The sequence below is a fragment of the Oncorhynchus mykiss genome, chromosome 17, assembly GCF_057628025.1.
Source record: "Oncorhynchus mykiss isolate SJ-2025 chromosome 17, ASM5762802v1, whole genome shotgun sequence".
Taxonomy (NCBI): Eukaryota; Metazoa; Chordata; class Actinopteri; order Salmoniformes; family Salmonidae; genus Oncorhynchus; species Oncorhynchus mykiss.
This window is the reverse complement of record NC_143038.1, coordinates 29,003,105-29,026,485: the sequence shown is the minus strand read 5'-3', so window position 1 is coordinate 29,026,485 and position 23,381 is coordinate 29,003,105. Positions and strand designations below refer to the sequence as shown.

General features: G+C 42.2%; 1 protein-coding gene across 10 annotated transcripts in view; it reads left to right on the top strand.

The window, feature by feature from the left end:
* The window catches only part of LOC110493953 (tensin-2), an 81,746-nt gene that overhangs the window by 7,469 nt on the left and 50,896 nt on the right, over positions 1 to 23,381 (top strand). For 4 of the 10 annotated variants that reach the window (XM_036949972.2, XM_036949970.2, XM_090205175.1 and 1 more), the window contains exons 2-3: positions 8,943 to 9,051; positions 9,126 to 9,163. The exons of 2 other annotated variants lie outside the window; for them this stretch is intronic. In XM_036949972.2, coding sequence (XP_036805867.2) covers positions 8,943 to 9,051; positions 9,126 to 9,163 — 147 coding nt within the window. Of the gene's footprint in view, positions 1 to 8,942; positions 9,052 to 9,125; positions 9,164 to 12,827; positions 13,113 to 23,381 lie in introns of those variants that run through there. 4 more of the 10 variants (XM_090205177.1, XM_036949976.2, XM_090205179.1 and 1 more) reach the window with 2 other exon arrangements.

Here is a 23,381-nt window from a genome sequence, read left to right as displayed (position 1 = left end):
AGCTGATTTGGGCCAGTTTATATATTTTTTTAATTATCTTTTGTGAAAAAACACATTTTCACGTAGGCTGTCTTAGCAGTTTAAGAGAGAAAGAGAGCAAATAGCATAGGGACAGCCTAGTGGAAGCCCTAGTGTTTAATGGTTAGTGCAAGTAGATTGCAGAGGGGTTCACATACAGTTCAGAGGCAAATCATAATGTATACATTTAGTCCAAAAACAAAACATGTACTTTTTTTTGTTATCAACCATCTTTCAATACCCATGCTAATATATACAGTATATATGTACACTACCGTTCAAAAGTTTGGGGTCACTTAGAAATGTCCTTGTTTGAAAGAAAATAGTTTTTTTGTCCATTTAAAATAACATCAAATTGATCATAACTACAGTGTAGACATTGTTAATGTTGTAAATGACTGGAAACGGCAGATTTCTTTTTAATGGAATATTTGCATAGGTGTACAGAGGCCCATTATCAGCATCCATCAGTCCTGTGTTCCAATGGCATGTTATGTTAGCTAATCCAAGTTTATCATTTTAAAAGGCTAATTGATCATTAAACACTGGCCTTCTTTAGACTAGTTGAGTATCTGGAGCATCAGCATTTGTGGGTTCGATTACAGGAAAGAGTGGGAGGCCCCGGTGCACAACTGAGCAAGAAGACGAGTACATTTGAGTGTCTAGTTTGAGAAATAGACGCCTCACAAGTCCTCAACTGGCAGCTTCATTAAATAGTACCCGTAAAACACCAGTCTCAACTTCAACAGTGAAGAGGCGACTCCGGGGTGCTGGCCTTGAGGCCGAGTTGCAAAGAAAAAGCCATATCTCAGACTGGCCAATAAAAAGAAAAGATTAAGGTGGGCAAAAGACCACAGACATGGCTTTTTCTTTGCAACTTTGCCTAGAAGGCCAGCATCCCGGAGTCGCATCTTCACTGTTGACATTGAGACAGGTGTTTTGCAGGTACTATAGTAATTGTGCACCGGGGCCTCCCACTCCTTTTCTGGTTAGGGCCAGTTTGCGCTGTTCTGTGAAGGGAGTAGTACACAGCATTGTACGAGATCTTCAGTTTCTTGGCAATTTCACGCATGGAATAGCCTTCATTTCTCAGAACAAGGATAGACTGAAAAGTTTCAGAAGAAAGGTATTTGTTTCTGGACATTTTGAGCCTGTAATCGAACCCAGAAATGCTGACGCTCCAGATCCTCAACTCGTTTAAAGAAGGCCAGTTTTATTGCTTCTTTAATCAGAACAGTTTTCAGCTGTGCTAACATAATTACAAAAGGGTTTTCTGATGATCAACTAGTCTTATAAAATGATAAACTTGGATTAGCTAACAATGTGCCATTGGAAAACAGGAGTGGTGGTTGCTCATAATGGGCCTCCTGTATGCCTATGTAGATATCCCAATAAAAATCAGCTACAATAGTGATTTACAACAATGTCTACACTGTATTTCTGATCCATTTGATGTTATTGTAATGGACACAAACCTTGCTTTTCTTTTTTTATTATTAAAAAACTGAAATTTCGTGACCCCAAACCTTTGAATAGTAGTGTATGTTATGGTTCACTCTGAGTTTTCCTGATCTCCACTGTGGAATGTCCATGTTGATCCTCTTGGTTGTCTTGGTCCTCTTGATCCATCCACTTCTTTGTTAGTCAGGCCTGACCCCTTCATCCCGTAGTTTTTTCCTGTAATCTAATTTAATATGACTGAAGATGCAGACTTTTATGCCAGGCCCCTTCTAATAGGGTTTAACAGACTCGTTAGAACTTTGACCACATGCACTCTATCAAATCAAGACTGGAATTTTTACTCAAAACAGAAGTTGTAAAAGTATGCTAGACATTTATATAAAGAATTATACCTAGTTTGAGGTTTCTGTGACAAACTGTGAATTAGTTATTGATTTATACCGCTTTAAATGGCATCTAATAGATTTTATGTATTTATATCAAATGCAATCTGTAATGTTTACTCAAAACAAAAATGATGCTAGACATTTATAGAATAAATCATACCTAGCCTGATGATTCTGTCATAATCAGTGAAAACGTTAATGATTTTTACAATTTTAAATGGCGTTTGGCAAATGTCTGTTGAATGTCCAAATGTGTGAATGTAAAACCAACTTTACCTCTGTATATTTGATGTCATTAATGATATATGAATAATTGCACAGGTTCTAAAAGGTGACCAAATTGCGAGATGATTAAGGTAAGGACTTGCGCTGTAATCACCATCAGCCAACTATTATTTATCTCGACATTTTAATTGAAAAACGTGTACTTGGGTGTGGATGTCTGCAAAACATGTCACTAGTAAACACTTCTGTGTTAGATTATTATGGATTATTTATCTGGGTTTCAGTTTCTTATTACCTGCTTGCAAAAGCGAGTGAAGACAACATGACTCTAATTTCTACCGGTTTTCCTCATTATTGTACTCTTAACGGTTAACCTAATGCTCTTTAACAACCACGAACCTCGACTCCATTCAACATTTCTACTATACCATACTATACTCCACTAGACTATAGGCTATCATACTTCAATATGAATTGTAGAATACTATACTACCAGTACAGTTGAAGTTGGAAGTTTACATACACTTAGGTTGGAGTCATTAAAACTTGTTTTTCAACCACTCCACAAATGTCTTGTTAACAAACTATAGATTTGGCAAGTCGGTTAGGACACCTACTTTGTGCATGACACAAGTCATTTTTCCAACAATTGTTTACAGACAGATTATTTCACTTATAACTCACTGTGTCACAATTCCAGTGGGTCAGAAGCTTACATACGCTAAGTTGACTGTGCCTTTAAACAGCTTGGAAAATTCCAGAAAATGATGTCATGGCTTTAGAAGCTTCTGATTGGGCTAATTGACATCCATTTGAGTCAATTGGAGGTGTACCTGTGGATATATTTCAAGGCCTACTTTCAAACTCAGTGCCTCTTTGCTTGACAACATGGGAAAATCAAAAGAAATCAGTCAAGACCTCAGGGAAAAAGTGTAGACCTCCAAGTCTTGTTCATCTTTGGGAGCAATTTCCAAACATCTGAAGGTACCACATTCATCTGTACAAACAATAGTACTCAAGTATAAACACCATGGGACCAGACAGCCGTCATACCGCTCAGCAAGGAGACACGTTCTGTCTCCTTTTATATTGACATAACCTGAAAAGCCGCTCAGCAAGGAAGAAGCCTCTGTTCCAAAACCGCCATTAAAAAAGCCAGACTACGGTTTGCAACTGCACATTGGGACAAAGATCGTTCTTTCTGGTCTGATGAAAAGAAATAGAACTGTTTGGCCATAATAACCATTGTTGTGTTTGGAGGAAAAAGGGGGAGGCTTGCAAGCCGAAGAACACCATCCCAACCGTGACGCATGGTGGTGGCAGCATCATGTTATAGGGGTGCTTTGCTGCAGGAGGGACTGGTGCACTTCACAAAATAGATGGCATCATGAGGCAGGGAAATTATGTGGATATACTGAGGCAACATCTCAAGACATCAGTCAGGAAGTTAAAGCTTGGTCGCAAATGGTTCTTCCAAATGGACAATGACCCCAAGCATACTTCCAAAGTTGTGGCGAAATGGCTTAAGGACAACAAAGTCAAGGTATTGGAGTTGCCATCACAAAGCCCTGACCTCAATCCTATAGAAAATGTGTGTGCAGAACTGAAGAAGTGTGTGCGAGCAAGGAGGCTGTTACACCAGCTCTGTCAGGAGGAATGGGCCAAAATTCACCCAACTTATTGTGGGAAGCATGTGGAAGGCTACCCGAAACGTTTGACCCAAGGTGAACAATTTTTAAAGGCAATGCTGCCAAATACTAATTGAGTGTATGTAAACTTCTGACCCACTGGGAATGTGATGAAAGAAATAAAAGCTGAAATCAATCATTCTCTCTACTATTATTCTGACATTTCACATTCTTAAAATAAATTGGTGATCCTAACTGACCTAAAACAGGGAATTTTTACTAGGATTAAATATCAGGAATTGTGAAAAACTGAGTTTAAATGTATTTGGCTAAGGTGTATGTAAACTTCTGACTTCAACTGTATATGCTATGCTTGTGAAATATAATGTATATCATCCCACTTAACTTTGTCCAGTTTCACCCAACAGTTTATTTCATTTGAGTTTGTGTCACTTGAGCTTCCTGGATGGCTTCCTAGATGTGTTATGTAATAGTCAAATTTTCCTTGGATGGAAAGTATTAGTTACAAAAGAAACAAGTTAAGTCACTGGTCTTTGCCAAGGGTGTAGGCGAGTTCACATTGTGTGTACGCCACTCAAATTGTTTCTTCAGTGTTTCTTTTTCCAGATTCATCAGATCATTTCCCTTGACATTGACCATTCTTTTTAAAAGGATGGACACTGAATTGCTTAACTCAAATTGATTCTAGGAGGCAGCCCTAATCATGAGTTATATAACAGTATACCAGCCGATGGATCTAATAAAAGATGTATGCCTAGTATCTAATGAGAGACAGGGATGGGTCTGGAGCGAGGGAGTGAAAGACAGAGTGAGAAAAAGAGTGAAACTTACAGATTAGTCATCTCTCCCGGTAACAAATACAGTCATAATGGCAGATCCATCCATTCTGATGAGTCCAGTGGCAGTTTAGTAAACATGCCAAGTTACCCCAAATATAACAGTCTGGACACACATATATATATATATATATACAGTGCCTTGCGAAAGTATTCGGCCCCCTTGAACTTTGCGACCTTTTGCCACATTTCAGGCTACAAACATAAAGATATAAAACTGTATTTATTTGTGAAGAATCAACAACAAGTGGGACACAATCATGAAGTGGAACGACATTTATTGGATATTTCAAACTTTTTTAACAAATCAAAAACTGAAAAATTGGGCGTGCAAAATTATTCAGCCCCTTTCCTTTCAGTGCAGCAAACTCTCTCCAGAAGTTCAGTGAGGATCTCTGAATGATCCAATGTTGACCTAAATGACTAATGATGATAAATACAATCCACCTGTGTGTAATCAAGTCTCCGTATAAATGCACCTGCACTGTGATAGTCTCAGAGGTCCGTTAAAAGCGCAGAGAGCATCATGAAGAACAAGGAACACACCAGGCAGGTCCGAGATACTGTTGTGAAGAAGTTTAAAGCCGGATTTGGATACAAAAAGATTTCCCAAGCTTTAAACATCCCAAGGAGCACTGTGCAAGCGATAATATTGAAATGGAAGGAGTATCAGACCACTGCAAATCTACCAAGACCTGGCCGTCCCTCTAAACTTTCAGCTCATACAAGGAGAAGACTGATCAGAGATGCAGCCAAGAGGCCCATGATCACTCTGGATGAACTGCAGAGATCTACAGCTGAGGTGGGAGACTCTGTCCATAGGACAACAATCAGTCGTATATTGCACAAATCTGGCCTTTATGGAAGAGTGGCAAGAAGAAAGCCATTTCTTAAAGATATCCATAAAAAGTGTTGTTTAAAGTTTGCCACAAGCCACCTGGGAGACACACCAAACATGTGGAAGAAGGTGCTCTGGTCAGATGAAACCAAAATTGAACTTTTTGGCAACAATGCAAAACGTTATGTTTGGCGTAAAAGCAACACAGCTGAACACACCATCCCCACTGTCAAACATGGTGGTGGCAGCATCATGGTTTGGGCCTGCTTTTCTTCAGCAGGGACAGGGAAGATGGTTAAAATTGATGGGAAGATGGATGGAGCCAAATACAGAACCATTCTGGAAGAAAACCTGATGGAGTCTGCAAAAGACCTGAGACTGGGACGGAGATTTGTCTTCCAACAAGGCAATGATCCAAAACATAAAGCAAAATCTACAATGGAATGGTTCAAAAATAAACATATCCAGGTGTTAGAATGGCCAAGTCAAAGTCCAGACCTGAATCCAATCGAGAATCTGTGGAAAGAACTGAAAACTGCTGTTCACAAATGCTCTCCATCCAACCTCACTGAGCTCGAGCTGTTTTGCAAGGAGGAATGGGAAAAAAATTCAGTCTCTCGATGTGCAAAACTGATAGAGACATACCCCAAGCGACTTACAGCTGTAATCGCAGCAAAAGGTGGCGCTACAAAGTATTAACTTAAGGGGGCTGAATAAATTTGCACGGCCAATTTTTCAGTTTTTGATTTGTTAAAAAAGTTTGAAATATTCAATAAATGTCGTTCCACTTCACAATTGTGTCCCACTTGTTGTTGATTCTTCACAAAAAAATACAGTTTTATATCTTTATGTTTGAAGCCTGAAATGTGGCAAAAGGTCGCAAAGTTCAAGGGGGCCGAATACTTTCGCAAGGCACTATGTGTGTGTATGTGTATATGTATATATATATATGTATGTGTGTATATATATATATATATATATATATATATATATATATATATATATATATATATCATTGTATGTGTTTTCACACTGTGCTCTGGCCATCTGAATGTCTGTAGGATTACCACTATGCTGTTGAACATGCTATTTTAACAACATTGCGTGTTAAAAACAAGCCAGGGACAACTTCAGTGGTCTACATGAACTCTATTGATCTTGATAGAACACACACACACACACACACACATACTTTAAAGCAACCTTTTAAATCACAGCAAAGCTGCATATGCTTCCTCTTAGAATGTGGGATAGAGGGAGGGAGGGGCGGCCAACGTAGAGGTGTGCCGTGGGATGGATGAAGTGAGAGGGAGGGAAGGGCGGCCAACGGAGAGGTGTGCCGATGGATGGATGGATGGATGGAGGGAGAGGGAGGGAAGGGCGGCCAACGGAAGAGGTGTGCCGTGGGATGGATAGAGGGAGGGAGGGGCGGCCAATGGAGAGGTGTGCCGTGGGATGGATGGATGGAGGGAGGGAAGGGCGGCCAACGGAAGAGGTGTGCCGTGTGATGGAGTGAGTGAATAAATAAAGGTGATGGAGTGAGTGAATAAATAAAGGTGATGGAGTGAGTGAATAAATAAAGGTGTTTGTTACTGGAGTTGGTGTTAGTTGTTGACCCAGACCACACTCTCCCCCCCTCCCTTCTGGGGAGGATAGATTAATGACTCAATGAGGTTCATGCACAATCAGGTGACACCGCTTTCGGATGTTCTCAGACTCTTGCCATGCCTTTGTCCTCTGAGAGTGCATAAAAAGCATGGATTTTGAGTCAGTAGAAGATGTAGATTGTATAGTTACACCGTCACAGGGACTGTGTGCATACATTTGTGTATGAATGTAGGTTTTGGTTTCTGTTGAAATATGTGTATACGTGTAACTGTGTTGCTTAAAATAAGTGTTGTATCTTGTAGGCAGGTGAGTCTGAATCCCATGCTTGTATGCATGCGTAAGCAGCTGTTTTTATGTAGTCCATTCAATGTTCCTGGAGGTTTTGATCTGGCTTATTGGACTAGCCATCAATCTTCCAATGTCAAGGCTGTTTGTGCAAATGTCCACTTGTAAAATGAGCAGCAGCAATGGAATGAAACCCGACATCCATTCCCATTTTAGTTTTCTGACAAATGATGTTCTCTCAATGAACCAAGCCATTCTTGTCTCTACTTCTCTTCTCTCTGCCTCTCTTCTCGGCTTTGCTCGGTGGCTCCCAAACTTCTTTGCGACGTGACTCACAAAGCTTTTCAAGTTATTGCGACCCACAAATGAACAAAGCCATATTTCTAGCCAGTAACTGCTAAGCTTTAGCCACAAACTGTGGGTTTTGATCCACCATTTAACAGATTAGATTATCATTTGAGCAACATTTTTGGGGTGTTCTAGTTGTCTCTGGTGCCTGTTGACAGTGCCAACTGTCTAGTATAGGTTTCCACTGAAAGGGTGCCTGTACTGCACTGTGCCAGTCTAGGCAGCTGTGCAAACATCCACCTCTCTCCCTGTATTAAGGAAAATGGTAGTGGTGTGTCTCTCTCTCTAGTCTGAATCCCTCCATCCCTTCAACCTGTAACACAAAGAGTGAAGACAGACATATAGACACACACACATATATTCACCTCAAGCACAGGTGAGTACAGCAGCACACACCATCCTCACACTATCTATCAAATGATATATCATCAACGGGGCTGCCATGCCATGATATGTGCAGCCGAACGCACCATTGGGTGCACACTGCCTGCCCTACAGGACACCTACAACACCATGTGTCGCAGGAATGCCAAGAATATCATCAGGGACACCAGCCACCCGAGCCAAGACCTGTCCTCCCCGCTTCAATCACTCAGATGTGGGCAGTGCAGGAGCATCATGGCAAAACATTTAAAGACTGGCCAATAGCTTCTACCCTCAGACCATCGGGCTGCTGAATAGCCACCACTAGTCAGCTACCTGCTCCCCCTCCCCCTATGAACCCCCCCACCTTACTATGGACGTTCTTTCTCCTGCTGCTCCCACTATGGACCCCCCCCCAACAGACTTTTACTCTGCCCCATCCCAACGACACTCAGCACTTTTGATGTTTTATTTTTTTTATTGAAATGTTTGTTTTTGCCGCTCAATGGTCACCCCCCCCCCCCCCCCCACCCCACCCCCTCAACAGTCTTTACTCTGCCTCCACACCAATGGACATGTATTTATTAATCACTCCCATCATTGTTGTTATGAAAATAGTGCTATTTCTATTTCACTTTGTCCTGCTTGTTGGAGCTCGAAGCCTTAGATTTTCACTGTACTTCACCTACAACCCTGTATATGTGACTTAAGCACTTTGAATCACAGTCTCTATCTGTCATATTGTCCGTGACCGGACATACTCTTCTGGATGTCAGTTTTGAGCACAAATATTCCCAGATGTTCTCAGTATACCAATGACCTTTGTACTATTACATTTGACACAGTTGGTATATTTGGGTGCAGAAATGCCAACAGTCCATCTCATTGTGTGTGTCATGCTACGCTACACTGTGTTCTGTTACAGCTTGGTAAAGGAGCCGTGTCCCATGCGTTCACAGAGAAGAGCTGTAGGAAGAAACGACCATGCGAAGTGTGTAGACAGACCATCAACATCCCTGGGGCTTTCTGTAAGGGTGAGTACCGAGTGTAACACAATTCGTACACACACACAACCAACTCTCACACGGTCTCTTTTGTCTCATTGCAGAGTGCAAGACAGCCGTTCATAAAAAATGTGACGCCAAGGTAGGTCTTGAACCATCTATAAAATAAAAATTGCTTGTCTAGAGTAAATCTTTTTTTGTGTGGTCCACAAGGTTCATCATAGAAACCTCTAAAATGTTAATATTTTGAAGGGATTCTAGCCTGGTCCTAGATCTGTTTGCGCTGTCTCGCCATCTACTATGGTTGTTATCACCATACCATAAATTGGCAAGGACTAGACAAACCTAGGACAAGGCTAGCATGGTCTAGATGTATATATAAGAGGGAAGCTGTTAAAAACTACTGGCTATGTTTTTGAAGGATGCCAAGAAATGTAATTACCTCTTGGCATGCTTCGTGAGCAAAGGGCATGTTGTGATACAGTACTGACTATTACATGCCAAGTGGCCCAAAATGACATTGGATTATGGGCTGAGGTTGCCAACAGTTCCTTCCGATTTACAGACTTCGTACACACACACACACACACACACACACAGCACTTAGAACTAAAATATCAGAGTGGGGCAGTGGTGAGTTGTTGACTGACTGGGTGGTCAGACAGTCAACACAAGCGTTCAGGTTCACTTGCAGCAGTCGGGTTAGAGAGGACAAGAAAACATAGGAAGGACAAATTACTGCTGGCTTCCGCTCTTTAATGAGACAACTTTATTGCCTGTCTCTCTTTGGCTTAGTAGTAGCTCACTAGGGGGGCTGGTTGGGATTACCAGGTAGTCCAATGCCAGAAAGGACGGTAAGATTTCTGACCACATGGGATTTGAAAGTTACACTCCGCATGATGACATTATCACACATACCTGGGTGACTTCCTGTTTACAGAAATCATCAAAAGGATTGTATTAATTTGGCAAACGGGAGACAATGGACTTAAACAGGGAGTACTACAGGAACTTGTCCAGTAAGAAATGTAGTTTTCCGCCCTGAATAAAATTGGGAATTCAGATCGGCCAAGACTGCCACTATTGGCTTTTTCCCAGTGTGGGCAAGCCTCAAGCTGCGAGGAGGAGCACAAAGTGGGATGAGCATTAGTGTACGCAGGAAGTTGCCCTGCTTTGTATGATGTAATATTGTGGACTCTACCTTTTAACCACTTACTCTAACCATAACACTACCCTGAAATTGCCACCTAGCAACACCACCATGGCTTGGTATGACATTGAGGGACAAGAAGCACACTAAGCAGCAAGGTGACCATGCTAGAGAGAACAGGTGTGTGTCCGTCCCTCGTCGTCTTGTCCCGGGTCCCCAGCTTATGCCACATTGTTTTGAAAATGCCCCTCTTCTCTAATTAGTTAAGACAGCCAGCACTCCTGCACAGGAACTAGTACAGCCTCAAATCCCATTCTGTTGGCTTGCAACCTTGTATTTGACATGCTACCACATACCACCACATTTCACTCTCTCTCTGTCACACGCACACAGACCGACACACGCACACGCACTCAAACATAATCGTGTGCCTCTTCAAGCACGCACACACACACACTCAAAATATAATGGAGTGTGACTCCACACCAGCTGTTGTCTAACTCACCATGCATTAAAAGAGGATTATATATTTTGGTGGTACTCCTCTGTGGTATTATAGTAACGGTAGCATGACCAAAAACAACAGCGGCTTGTGACACGGAGAGGAGTGGAGCGCGCATCACGGTGAGTAATGATCAATATGAAAAGGACACTAAGTAGGTAAATATAGAAATAACGGGCGTTCTCGGGATGCCGGTGAAGGAGCGATTGAAGGCCAGCGCAAATAAGTGTGTGGCAGCTGGAGACAGAGGGTGTGAGAGAGAGAGAGAATGATTTGACAGCTCCAATATGGGAGTATACATAAATACATGAGGGACACGAGACAAGGCTACAAATGTTGTTTAAAAGCTTCACAGCACGCTCTCTCTCTGCTCCTCTCTCTTTTACTCGCTCTCCTCCCTCACCATTGCTCTCTGTACCTGTCAATACATTTTTTTTTATATAGGCATGACTGAATGTAGTGGTACCCTACCTATGGGAGACACAGTTATTATGATCATGCTAGTTAAATTATTATTTATTTGAATTTATACTTCCACTGGTCCTGGGGCCATTGTTAAGGTAAATGGCATCATGAACTTTACCAATTACCAGGGGATTTTAGCCAAAAACCTGGTTTCCTCTGTCAGGAGGCTGAGGGAATCTTCCAGCAAGACAGTAACCCCAAAATCCACAAAGAAATGTCTCCGGACATGAACCCCATTGAAAACCTGTGGTTTGAATTGAAGAGGCACAGATGATGGATATCAAGGATCTGGAAAGATTGTATACGGAAACGGTGTAAGGTCCATCCTAATTTGTTGTCCAATCTCATAAAACCTTTTAGGAGTGGCCAATGGTGTGGTTTTAGAGGCCCTCCTCTTGGCCTCGGGGACAACATTTTGCTGTTTTAAAGTTAATTCCCCCAAATTCTACACATTTTGCCATTGGGCTGAGAGAAAAATTGCAGTTTCAAAGAAAATTTCCTTCAATTATACACACTTTGCCATGGGGTTGAGAAAATGTACAGTTTTAAAGCAAATTTCCTTCAATTGTTTTTATGCTATCTGACTGACTCAAACATAAAATCATTGGGGGTGATTATTCTCAAGGATGATCTTATTTCAAAATATTTTGCCCCACTATCTTTTATACATACTTTATATCTGGTTTAAGTTTGCAAGTTTGTTTTACCATCCCAAAGATGATTAATGTTGTGGTGGCCACGATTTAGCAGCTAAATGCATATAGCAAAAAAAGACTCATCTTTATCAAGGGATCCAATAATTCCAGACCCCACTGTAGATATTAAACAGTGTTGGGCTCAGATTGCTGCCCTGAGTGACCCCCTCGCCACTGTGAAAAGAAAAAAACATTTGAACACAACATTTATTTTCAGTGTTGTGTTATGATTTAATAACCTCACAGGTTCTTCCTCCAATTCCACTTTGGATGAGTTTGAGGAAGAGACCTTTATGCTGGATGGAATTGAATGCCTTTTTGAAGTCAATAAAGCAGGCAAATATTTTACCCTTTGTGGACTGATAAACATATTTTTTAAAACGGGTGTAGATGTTGTCAGGTGTTTGTTTTGGTAAGAAGCCAATTTGACATGCACTTAACTTTTTTTGTGAGGAAGGTCTGTATTCTCATATTTATTATGCTGCAGAAAACCTTCCCTAGATTACTGGTCTTGCAGATACTGCAATAATTATTAGGGTAGAATTGGTCTACTTTTCAACATGTGTGTCATGCCTTTATTCTATATTTCTGGAATGTATCCTCCATTCAACACTGGGTTGAAGAGTTTGAGCATGGCTTCCTGCAGCTTTTCTTCATCTTATTGCAGATGGTGTCTGGCCCACAGGCTTTACCACACTTTGGTTTTCTCTTTCAGTGCTGTTATTGTGATGGGTATGTCTAAGGGGTTTTGTTGGTCTTTAATTGTTTCATTTTTTTAAATGTATCAACTCATTTGATCTGAGTCTCGTTACATTTCGGCCATTCTGGATTTTCATATCGGTTTCAAAGTAGTTTTTCCAGATGTTGCCATTTCGAATGGGGATGTTTTTCTGATGTGGGGCATTAAGCTCTCCCCTAAGTTCTCTCTCTCTCTCTCTCTCTCGGGCTCTCTCTCATCAACTCTGCCTCTTCATCTCTCCCTCCCTCTATCAGTGTCTCGTCCCAGGGCAGTGAAGAGAGCGTCAGAAACCAGAGCCCTTTGACTCTGGACTGGTGCCCAGGGTGTGTCTGTGTGTGTGGGTGTACTGTCACAGCTGGACTGTGTGTGTGTGTGTGTGAGAGGGAGGTAGAAAAGTACTGTATCGCGTGTGTTGCAGTCAGAGAGAGAGAGGGATAGAGAGAAAGCGGGACTGTATCACCATCTCTCTACAGAGAGGCTTGTCGGTGACAGAGGTTGAAGAGAAAGAGCGAGGGGGGAACTGAAGCGCCTTGCTGAAAGGTAAAACTATTTCAGTGGTTCATTCATGCTATAGAGTAGTCTGGAGTTTATAGTGGGCACTGAAGGGAAAGATTATACTCTGAGTCTTCCCCTCTCGGTGTTTGTTGTTGATAGAGCAATAGATTGATATTGAACCCTTAGCTATTCGATATGAAGGCTGGCAGACATGACTAGAAGAGAGTATGGGCTATTGAGTATATAGATTGAGCATTGCTGTACATCACACAGCAAAACTGGGAACGGGAGAAAGCGCTGGGGAAGCGCACCTCAGATGTGTGTGGAAGGTTCTGTTTGAGAGGACACAGAAGAACAGAATGGCTGGGAAACAGTCAGCTGCCCTAACATCTGTGAACCAACTGCTTCTGGTCATGCGAGCTACAGATTATCATGATGCACACACTTTGTCAGCTGTTCAAATAATGCACTGCTCTGTTGACAAATGAATTGAGGTAGAGATTACAGTGATATGTTACTCTATTATGTGATAATGGATGGATGGATTTTTTATAGAAGAGTCAAAAACATCACCTAGTTTTGGAGTTGGTTCCATTTTTCATACTTAAGTACTTTGTGCACTATGAATGTGGATTTCACCGTGCAATGACCTGCTTTCTACATGTATTATACAATATATTTTGATGTATTATTTAAGAAAAATACCAGGGCGACATATAAGTAGTAGCAGAGTGTCTTGGTTGGGGTGAGATTCGCTCATGTGGAATACTGTACCTTGGGCAGCATGTCAAAGACACGGACGTGAGTGGATGTTATCGCAACCACTACAAGGGACACATCCTGTCCCTTGATTGCAAGCTCGAAGTGTATTTAAGGTTATATCGATTACGAGACAGAAATAGTTCTGTCAATACAGATACAGCTCTCTAGTGCTCGAGCTCAATAGCAGAGGAGGTGAAGTGGATTGGTTTCATTTGAAAGGACAAATGTCACGGTGTTGAGCTTATTTGTAACAGTGCAGAGTCGTCACCGTCACATAATTGTCACTGTCATCTCTGCCACCGTTCCAGCTCCAGCCGCTGCGTGTACGCCTTGGGGTGTACACTGTGGTGGATGCTGCATGCACCATAGTGGGTTAATGGCTTAAGCTCTCTACCCGCTGAGTACGGAAGCAATAAAGGCAGAATGCGTGCATGCGCCGCGCGCACAACTATGTGTGTTATATACTTACCTAGTGTTTTTTTTAATTTCCTGTGTAGCTGAGCTGGAAGATACAGACAACAATAGCTATCTAATGTTACAGGGATGGTAGGGTTTTTATTTTCTGTGCTGGGGCCATGTCAGTGCCTCTGGTAGCACTGAGGCTTATGGGGTTTTGTAGGGTTTCATTCATTTCCATGAATCCTGCATAGTAGCTTTTTTTTGCCTGTGAAGTTGACTACGCGAGTTATGGGAATATCCAGAAGCATAAAAGGGTTAAAGAGCGGCACGTTTGTGTGCAACGGACATGACATAGCACGGTCTGCCCACCTTGTCATAGCCGTTACGAGAAAGGCAAGTGGAGATCGGAGTTGACGGATGAATAAACAAACAAATGACCCAATGAGCGCTCAGAGCGGGGATCTAAAATGAGGAGGTCTATCAAAATAGCTTGCAAAATCTGTCTGCTCTCGATGGTTGGACAGACATTATCAGCTGTTGATCTCCCCCCCCCCCTCCCCCCCAGTGCTCACTCACTCGCTCTTTCTCTCTCCCCCTCTCATTTTCTCTCTCATTATTTCTCTCTGGCTAGACCCCGAGGTCTCCCCTCTACTTTTACCCAATCTTGCTCTCTTGCCTTCTCCCCCAAGCTTTCTCTCCCTCCCAGCTCTGTGTGCCCAGTTCCCTCTCCAATCTCTCTCCTCCCCCATGCCTCTTAATACCCCCCGACCTCTTGTGCATTATCTTAATCTCTGTCTTTTGTCATCTCATTATAGTAGTGTTTATTTGGGGCAAGGGTTGTGGGGGTAGGGGTACATGCCGGGCAAGACTGTGGTTAGTCTAAATTTTACTGTAGCCCCTGTACATAAGATCCTACGGGACAGGCAGACAGACAGACAGGCGGAGATTTATACTTACTTAGCCACAGCAACACAGCTCCTAAATCTAGCCTATGTTCTTAATGAAATGTTGGCGTTGTCTGAAACCAAAGTCTCTTTAACTCGTTAAGACATTGGTTAGAGAAGTGAAGATGCTTGAGAGGGTTACCAAGTGTCATTTTTCTGAACTGCTGTCATAAAGAATATTCTCAGGGTTTTGGCTGGTTACTCACTTCTTCCTCTCTCTTCCCTCTCTCTTTTTACCTTGGCAACTGGAAGTTGTGTCAGTTCTGTCTTGGATGACAGTCAGTGTAACCTCTGACTCAAACAGTAAGAATTAGTTTTCTCCCACTGAATTCCCAGCCACTTTCTTGATTTTGCCCTTCACCCTCCTGCTACTGAGAGACCTGATCCAAAAAAAGCACCACATAAAGTCACAGCCAATGACCATTATGAAAAACCCAATAGTCCATTTACCAAAAAAAAGGGTCACTCAAATGTGACAGTGGAAATTCCACCGTGACAGCCAAGGCATCTGGATCTGGGGGTAACAGTTCCTCTAGAGCTCAGGAAGGCAGTAGCAATTAGCCATCCCCTACATCTAGTTAGTTCGAAGCTTGGTGTCAATTCGAGCAACATGGCATTATCCTGAAAATGTCAGCGGTCTTACAGTGCATTCGGAAAGTATTCAGACCCCTTCACTTTTTCACGTTACAGCCTTACATACGGACCACACTGCTCGGGTTGGAAAATAAATGTACACATACATGTTATTCAATCATTGCACCCACACTGCTCGTGCACGTCAACGAGAGTCTGCGTAGCCAGGCACTAAAATAGAACTTGGTTCTATTTGTGATGCTCGACATGCTGTAAGTCCTGCCTCTCCCATCTCCTCATTGGTTTTTAGGAGCATATACCCACGTGGGTGATTGAAATGATGACACCTCAACTGTGGGGCTCTATAGACTAGGATATTGAGATAAGTGAGCAACACTTTGCTCTCATACAGTTACACACACATGTGCACGGGTTTGCTTCACGCTGTTCACAGGGTGGTAGCCAGGGCACCAGGGCCTGGCGCTTCATCACTCTTAGTTGTTGTGGAAATTTACCCACTATGCTGTTTACTTTCTCCATCTACTTCGTACTGTATCTTTGAGTCTACCTTTTGCCAAACTAGCCTATTGTCTAGTTTGGCTATAACACCGAACATATGTTTTGTGATAACTGCACTGTGATTGAAATTTTGTGGGGGATTCTAATTTTTACTTAATTGTTAAGAATCTCAATTTTTTTTTAAATATTTTAACGTTCACACCCCTAATCTCTACCATCACTTTTATAATGGCATCTTGGCGCATGGTTAGTTAATGTCTCTCAGTAGAACACATAGAAATGTAAATGATGAAATATGTTTTTTAATCTCTCGTTCTTTTATATTACATTTCCATTTATCTCATATTGTTTCATTTCTCTCTTATATCCTGTTCGACCCCCACACACCCTCTCTTCCCTTTTTTTCCCTCTCGTCTTTGACTTTCTCACTTTCCCGACCTCTCTCTCGCTCTCATCTTCCGTTCGTCTCTGTTTCTCTCTTTTCATCCTGGAGAAGTGGAGTGGGTGAAGTGCTGTGGCTAGGGCTGTTAGGGTCTAATGATGGTGTTCGAAAGAGATGCAGCGGCTCCCTCAGCCCAGCAGTAAACAATCAGGCACAGTCCTCTCTCTCTGGCTGCCGTTTTACGATCCCATAACCTATTGTGTATTTTTCTTTGCGTTATTTTGTACATAATGTTACTACCACCAAGTCTTATGACCGAAAAGAGCTTCTAGATATTAGGACAGAGATTACTCACCCCATACTGGAGGAATACTTTTTCTTCAACTAGTCGTATGGGAAGGATTTACTTCAGACGCCCGACAAGGCCCTCATCCCCATAATTTGCAGGAGAAAGAGACTGAGGTATCGTGGACGAAGATCCGGGTGCCTTGTTAGGATCCGTCGCCGGGAGGGTAATCTACTTTTACCATCAGTCCTATTCGCCAACGTACAATCAACTGATAACAAAATAGACGGACTATGATCACAAACAAAAACTAAAGCAGGAAGCACCAGTGACTCTGTCAGTAAGAAAGTGGTCAGATGAAGCAGATGCTAAGCTACAGGACTGTTTTGCTAGCACAAACTGCAATATCTTCCGGTATTCTTCTGATGACATTGAGGAGTACACCACATCAGTCACTGGCTTCATCAATAAGTGCATCGATGACGTCGTCCCCACAGTGACCGTATGTACAGTTGAAGTCGGAGGTTTACATACACCTTAGCCTAATACATTTAAACTCAGTTTCACACAATTTCTGACATTTAATCCTAGTAAAAATTCCCTGTCTTAGGTCAGTTAGGATCACCACTTCATTTTAAGAATGTAAGAATAATAGTAGATAAAATTATTTATTTCAGCTTTTAATTCTTTCATCACATTCCCAGTGGGTCAGAAGTTTACATACACTCAATTAGTATTTGGTAGCATTGCCTTTAAATTGTATAACTTGGGTCAAACATTTTGGGTAGCCCTCCACAATCTTCCCACAATAAGTTGGGTGAATTTTGGCCCGTTCCTCCTGACAGAACTGGTGTAACGGAGTCTGGTTTGTAAGCCTCCTTGCTCGCACTCGCTTTTTCAGTTCTGCCCACAACTTTTCTATGGGATTGAGGTCAGGGCTTTGTGATGGCCACTCCAATACCTTGACTTTGTTGTCCTTAAGCCATTTTGCCACAACTTTGGAAGTATGCTTGGGGTCATTGTGCATTTGGAAGACCCATTTGTGACCAAGCTTTAACTGATGTCTTGAGATGTTGCTTCTATATATCCACATCATTTCCCTGCCTCATGATGCCATCTATTTTGTGAAGTGCACCAGTCCCTCCTGCAGCAAAGCACCCCCACAACATGATGCTGCCACCCCCGTGCTTCACGGTTGGGATGGGTATTCTTCGGCTTGCAAGCCTCCCCGTTTTTCCTCCAAACATAACGATGGTTATTATGGCCAAACAGTTATATTTTTGTTTCATCAGACCAGAGGGCATTTCTCCAAAAAAGTATGATTTTTGTCCTCATGTGCAGAGGCAAACTGTAGTCTGGTTTTATTATGGTAGTTTTGGAGCAGTGGCTTCTTTCTTGCTGAGCGGCCTTTCAGGTTATGTCGATATAGGACTCGTTTTACTGTGGATATAGATTTTTGTACCTGTTTCCTCCAGCATCTTCGCTAGGTCCTTTACTGCTGTTCTGGGATTGATTTGCACTTTTCGCACCGAAGTGCGTTCATCTCTTGGAGACAGAATGCGTCTCCTTCCTGAGCGGTATGACGGCTGCGTGGTCCCATGGTGTTTATACTTGAGTACTATTGTTTTTACAGATGAACATGGTACATTCAGGCGTTTGAAAATTGCTCCCAAGGAGGAACCAGACTTGTGGAGGTCTACACTTTTTTTTTCTGAGGTCTTGGCTGATTTCTTTTGATTTTCCCATGATGTCAAGTAAAGAGGCACCGAGTTTGAAGGTAGGCCTTGAAATACATTCACAGGTACACCTCCAATTGACTCAAATGATTAGCTTCATTAGCTTGTTTAAGCCATGACATTTTCTGAAATTTTCCAATCCGTTTAAAGGCACAGTCAACTTAGCATATGTAATATTCTGACACACTGGAATAGTGATTATAGTGACATATAAGTGAAATAATATGTAAACAATTGTTTGAAAAATTACCTGTCATGCACAAAGTACAGTGGGCTCTAAAATTACTGGCACCCCTGACTGGCAATGCACAAACAATACTTAAACAATATAATTATGGAGATGTGAAAAATACCTTACTTTATTAATGTTTAAATGGAACCCAACAAAATAATTTATTGATTTAATTAAAAATCAATGTCCTCCATATCAAGGTTTCACAATTAATGGCATCCTTAAATATTATTGTAAATAACATCTACCAAAATTGAACCAGGAATTACAGTGCCTTGCGAAAGTATTCGGCCCCCTTGAACTTTGCGACCTTTTGCCACATTTCAGGCTTTTAACATAAAGATATAAAACTGTATTTTTTGTGAAGAATCAACAACAAGTGGGACACAATCATGAAGTGGAACGACATTTATTGGATATTTCAAACTTTTTTAACAAATCAAAAACTGAAAAATTGTCCGTGCAAAATTATTCAGCCCCCTTAAGTTAATACTTTGTAGCGCCACCTTTTGCTGCAATTACAGCTGTAAGTCGCTTGGGGTATATCTCTATCAGTTTTGCACATCGAGAGACTGAAATTTTTTCCCATTCCTCCTTGCAAAACAGCTCGAGCTCAGTGAGGTTGGATGGAGAGCATTTGTGAACAGCAGTTTTCAGTTCTTTCCACAGATTCTCGATTGGATTCAGGTCTGGACTTTGACTTGGCCATTCTAACACCTGGATATGCTTATTTTTGAACCATTCCATTGTAGATTTTGCTTTATGTTTTGGATCATTGTCTTGTTGGAAGACAAATCTCCGTCCCAGTCTCAGGTCTTTTGCAGACTCCATCAGGTTTTCTTCCAGAATGGTCCTGTGTTTGGCTCCATCCATCTTCCAATCAATTTTAACCATCTTCCCTGTCCCTGCTGAAGAAAAGCAGGCCCAAACCATGATGCTGCCACCACCATGTTTGACAGTGGGGATGGTGTGTTCAGGGTGATGAGCTGTGTTGCTTTTACGCCAAACATAACGTTTTGCATTGTTGCCAAAAAGTTCCATTTTGGTTTCATCTGACCAGAGCACCTTCTTCCACATGTTTGGTGTGTCTCCCAGGTGGCTTGTGGCAAACTTTAAACAACACTTTTTATTGATATCTTTAAGATATGGCTTTCTTCTTGCCACTCTTCCATAAAGGCCAGATTTGTGCAATATACGGCTGATTGTTGTCCTATGGACAGAGTCTCCCACCTCAGGTGTAGATCTCTGCAGTTCATCCAGAGTGATCATGGGCCTCTTGGCTGCATCTCTGATCAGTCTTCTCCTTGTATGAGCTGAAAGTTTAGAGGGACGGCCAGGTCTTGGTAGATTTGCAGTGGTCTGATACTCCTTCCATTTCAATATTATCGCTTGCACAGTGCTCCTTGGGATGTTTAAAGCTTGGGTAATCTTTTTGTATCCAAATCCAGCTTTAAACTTCTTCATAACAGTATCTCGGACCTGCCTGGTGTGTTCCTTGTTCTTCATGATGCTCTCTGCGCTTTTAATGGACCTCTGAGACTATCACAGTGCAGGTGCATTTATACGGAGACTTGATTACACACAGGTGGATTGTATTTATCATCATTAGTCATTTAGGTCAACATTGGATCATTCAGAGATCCTCACTGAACTTCTGGAGAGAGTTTGCTGCACTGAAAGTAAAAGGGGCTGCTGAATAATTTTGCACGCCCAATCTTTCAGTTTTTGATTTGTTAAAAAAGTTTGAAATATCCAATAAATGTCGTTCTACTTCATGATTGTGTCCCACTTGTTGATTCTTCACAAAAAAATACAGTTTTATATCTTTATGTTTGAAGCCTGAAATGTGGCAAAAGGCCGCAAAGTTCAAGGGGGCCGAATACTTTCGCAAGGCACTGTAAATTCCACTTAAGTTTATCTAAGTGTTAAGAAACTATATTGAGCCATTACATCACTTCCTTTTCCACTAGGGTAAAAAAATGGGGTAACGCATGCAATATCCTTTTGTCATCCAACACCATGAACAAAAGAATAGAACTGGCAATTCAGAAGGGACAGATGTTCGTAACCCTTCATAAATCTGGTAATGGCTACAAGAAGATCCACAAACGATTACACTGTCAGGGCAAATTTAAATAAATTCAAAAGATATGGAACATTTGAAAACCTCACGGGTAGAGGACGCAAATGCATTTTGCGTCCAGGATAGGGAGGAGGATGGTGAGAAGCAACAAAATCCACAAGAATCACCGTGAAAGAATTCCAGGCCTTGGTGGCGTCTTGGTGCTTTTTTAAACCTGGTGACCCCATCAGACGCCACCTCCACAACCACAGGCTCTTTGGAAGGGTTGCCAAAAGAAAGCCCTTAATGACCCCAAGACACAGACTCAAGCGCTTGGAGTTAGCCAAGTGTAATTTAAATTATGATTGGAAGAAGGTGCTCTGGTCAGATGAGACCAAAATTGAACGATACAGCATCGGCATGTTTGGCTTCGAAACAGATGCATACAAGGACAGGCACCTCATACTCACGGTGAAATATGGTGGTGGGTCAGTGATGTGTTGGGGCTGATTTAATTCCAGAGGTCCAGGGGCACTGGTTAAGATTGATGGCGTAAAGAATTCCACCAAGTACCAGGCAATTTTGGCTGACAATCTGGTTGCCTCTGCCAGAAGGCTGGGACTTGGCCATATGTGGACTTTCCAACAAGACAATGACCAAAAATATACCTCAAGATCCACACAGAAATGGTTCTGTGACAACAAAATCAATGTTCTGCCATGGCCATCTCAGTCGCTGGACCTAAATCCAATCAAAAACCTGTGGGCTGAGTTGAAGAGGGCAGTTGATAAGCGCAATCCCAAGAATGTGAAGGATCTTGAAAGGATCTGCATAGAGGAATGGTCCAAAATCCCACCAAATGTGTTCCTTAACCTTGAAAAACATTACAGGAAAAGACCACGCTGTTATCCTTGCCAGAGGTGGTGGCACCAAGTACTAAATGAGGAGTGCCTATAATTATGAAAATTGATTTTGGTGAAATGTATTTTGTATTAAATAATTGTATGATTTTGGCGGGATCCATTGAAACATGAATAAAGTACAGTATTTCTCACATGTTGGTATTTTGAATGTATCTCTATAATTATATTGTTATTTTTTTTAAGTATTTGAGAATTGCCAGTAATTTTGGAGCCCACTGTAGATGCCCTAACCGACTTTCCAAAACTAACGTATGTTAACAAGAGATTTGTGGAGTGGTTGAAAAAGTAGTTTTAATGACTCCAACCTAAGTGTATGTAAACTTCTGACTTCAACTGTACAAACCCCAACCAGAAGCCATGGATTACAGGCAACATCCACACTGAGCTAAAGGGTAGAGCTTCTGCTTTCAAGGAGTGTGACTCTAACCCAGAAGCTTATATGAAATCCTGCTCTGCCCTCCGACGAACCATCAAACAGGCAAAGCGTCAATACTGGACTAAGATTGAATCGTACTACACCGGCTCCGACGCTTGTTGGATGTGGCAGGGCTTGCAAACTACTATATGACTACAAAGGGAAGCACAGCCGAGAGCTGCCCAGTGACACAAGCCTACCAGACGAGCTAAATTACTTCTATGATCGGTTCGAGACAAGTAACACTGAAGCGTGCATGAGAGCATCAGCTGTTCCAGACGACTGTGTGATCACGCTCTCCGGTGCCGATGCGAGTAAGACCTTTAAACAGGTCAAAATTAACAAGGCCTCAGGGCCAGACAGATTACCAAGACATGTACTCCTCGCATGCGCTGACCAACTGGCAAGTATCTTCACTCACATTTTCAACCTGTCCGAGTCTGTAACACCAACATGTTCCAATCCGACCACCATAGTCCCTGTGCCCAAAAACAATAAGGTAGCACTCACATCTGTAGCCATGAAGTGCTTTGAAAGGCTGGTCATGGCTCACATCAACACCACTACCCTAGACCCACTCCAATACCGCCCCAACAGATCCACAGATGATGCAATCTCTAATGCACTCCACACTGTCCTTTCACACCTGGACAAAAGGAACACCTATGTGAGAATGCCATTCATTGACAAAAGCTCAGCATTCAACACCATAGTGCCCTCAAAGCTCATCACTAAGCTAAGGACCCTGGGACTAAACACCTCCCTCTGCAACTGGATGCTGGAATTCCTGACGGGAAGCCCCCAGGTGGTAAGGGTAGGTAACAACACATCCGCCACGCTGATCCTCAACACGGGGGCCCCTCAGGGGTGCGTGCTCAGTCCCCTCCTGTACTCCCTGTTCACTCATGAGTACATGGCCAGGCATGACTCCAACACCGTCATTAAGTTTGCCGATGACACAACAGTGGTAGGCCTGATCACCGACAATGACAGGACAGCCTATAGGGAGGAATTCAGATCAAGACAAAGGAGATGATTGTGGACTACAGGAAAAGGAGGACCGAGCACACCCCCATTCTCA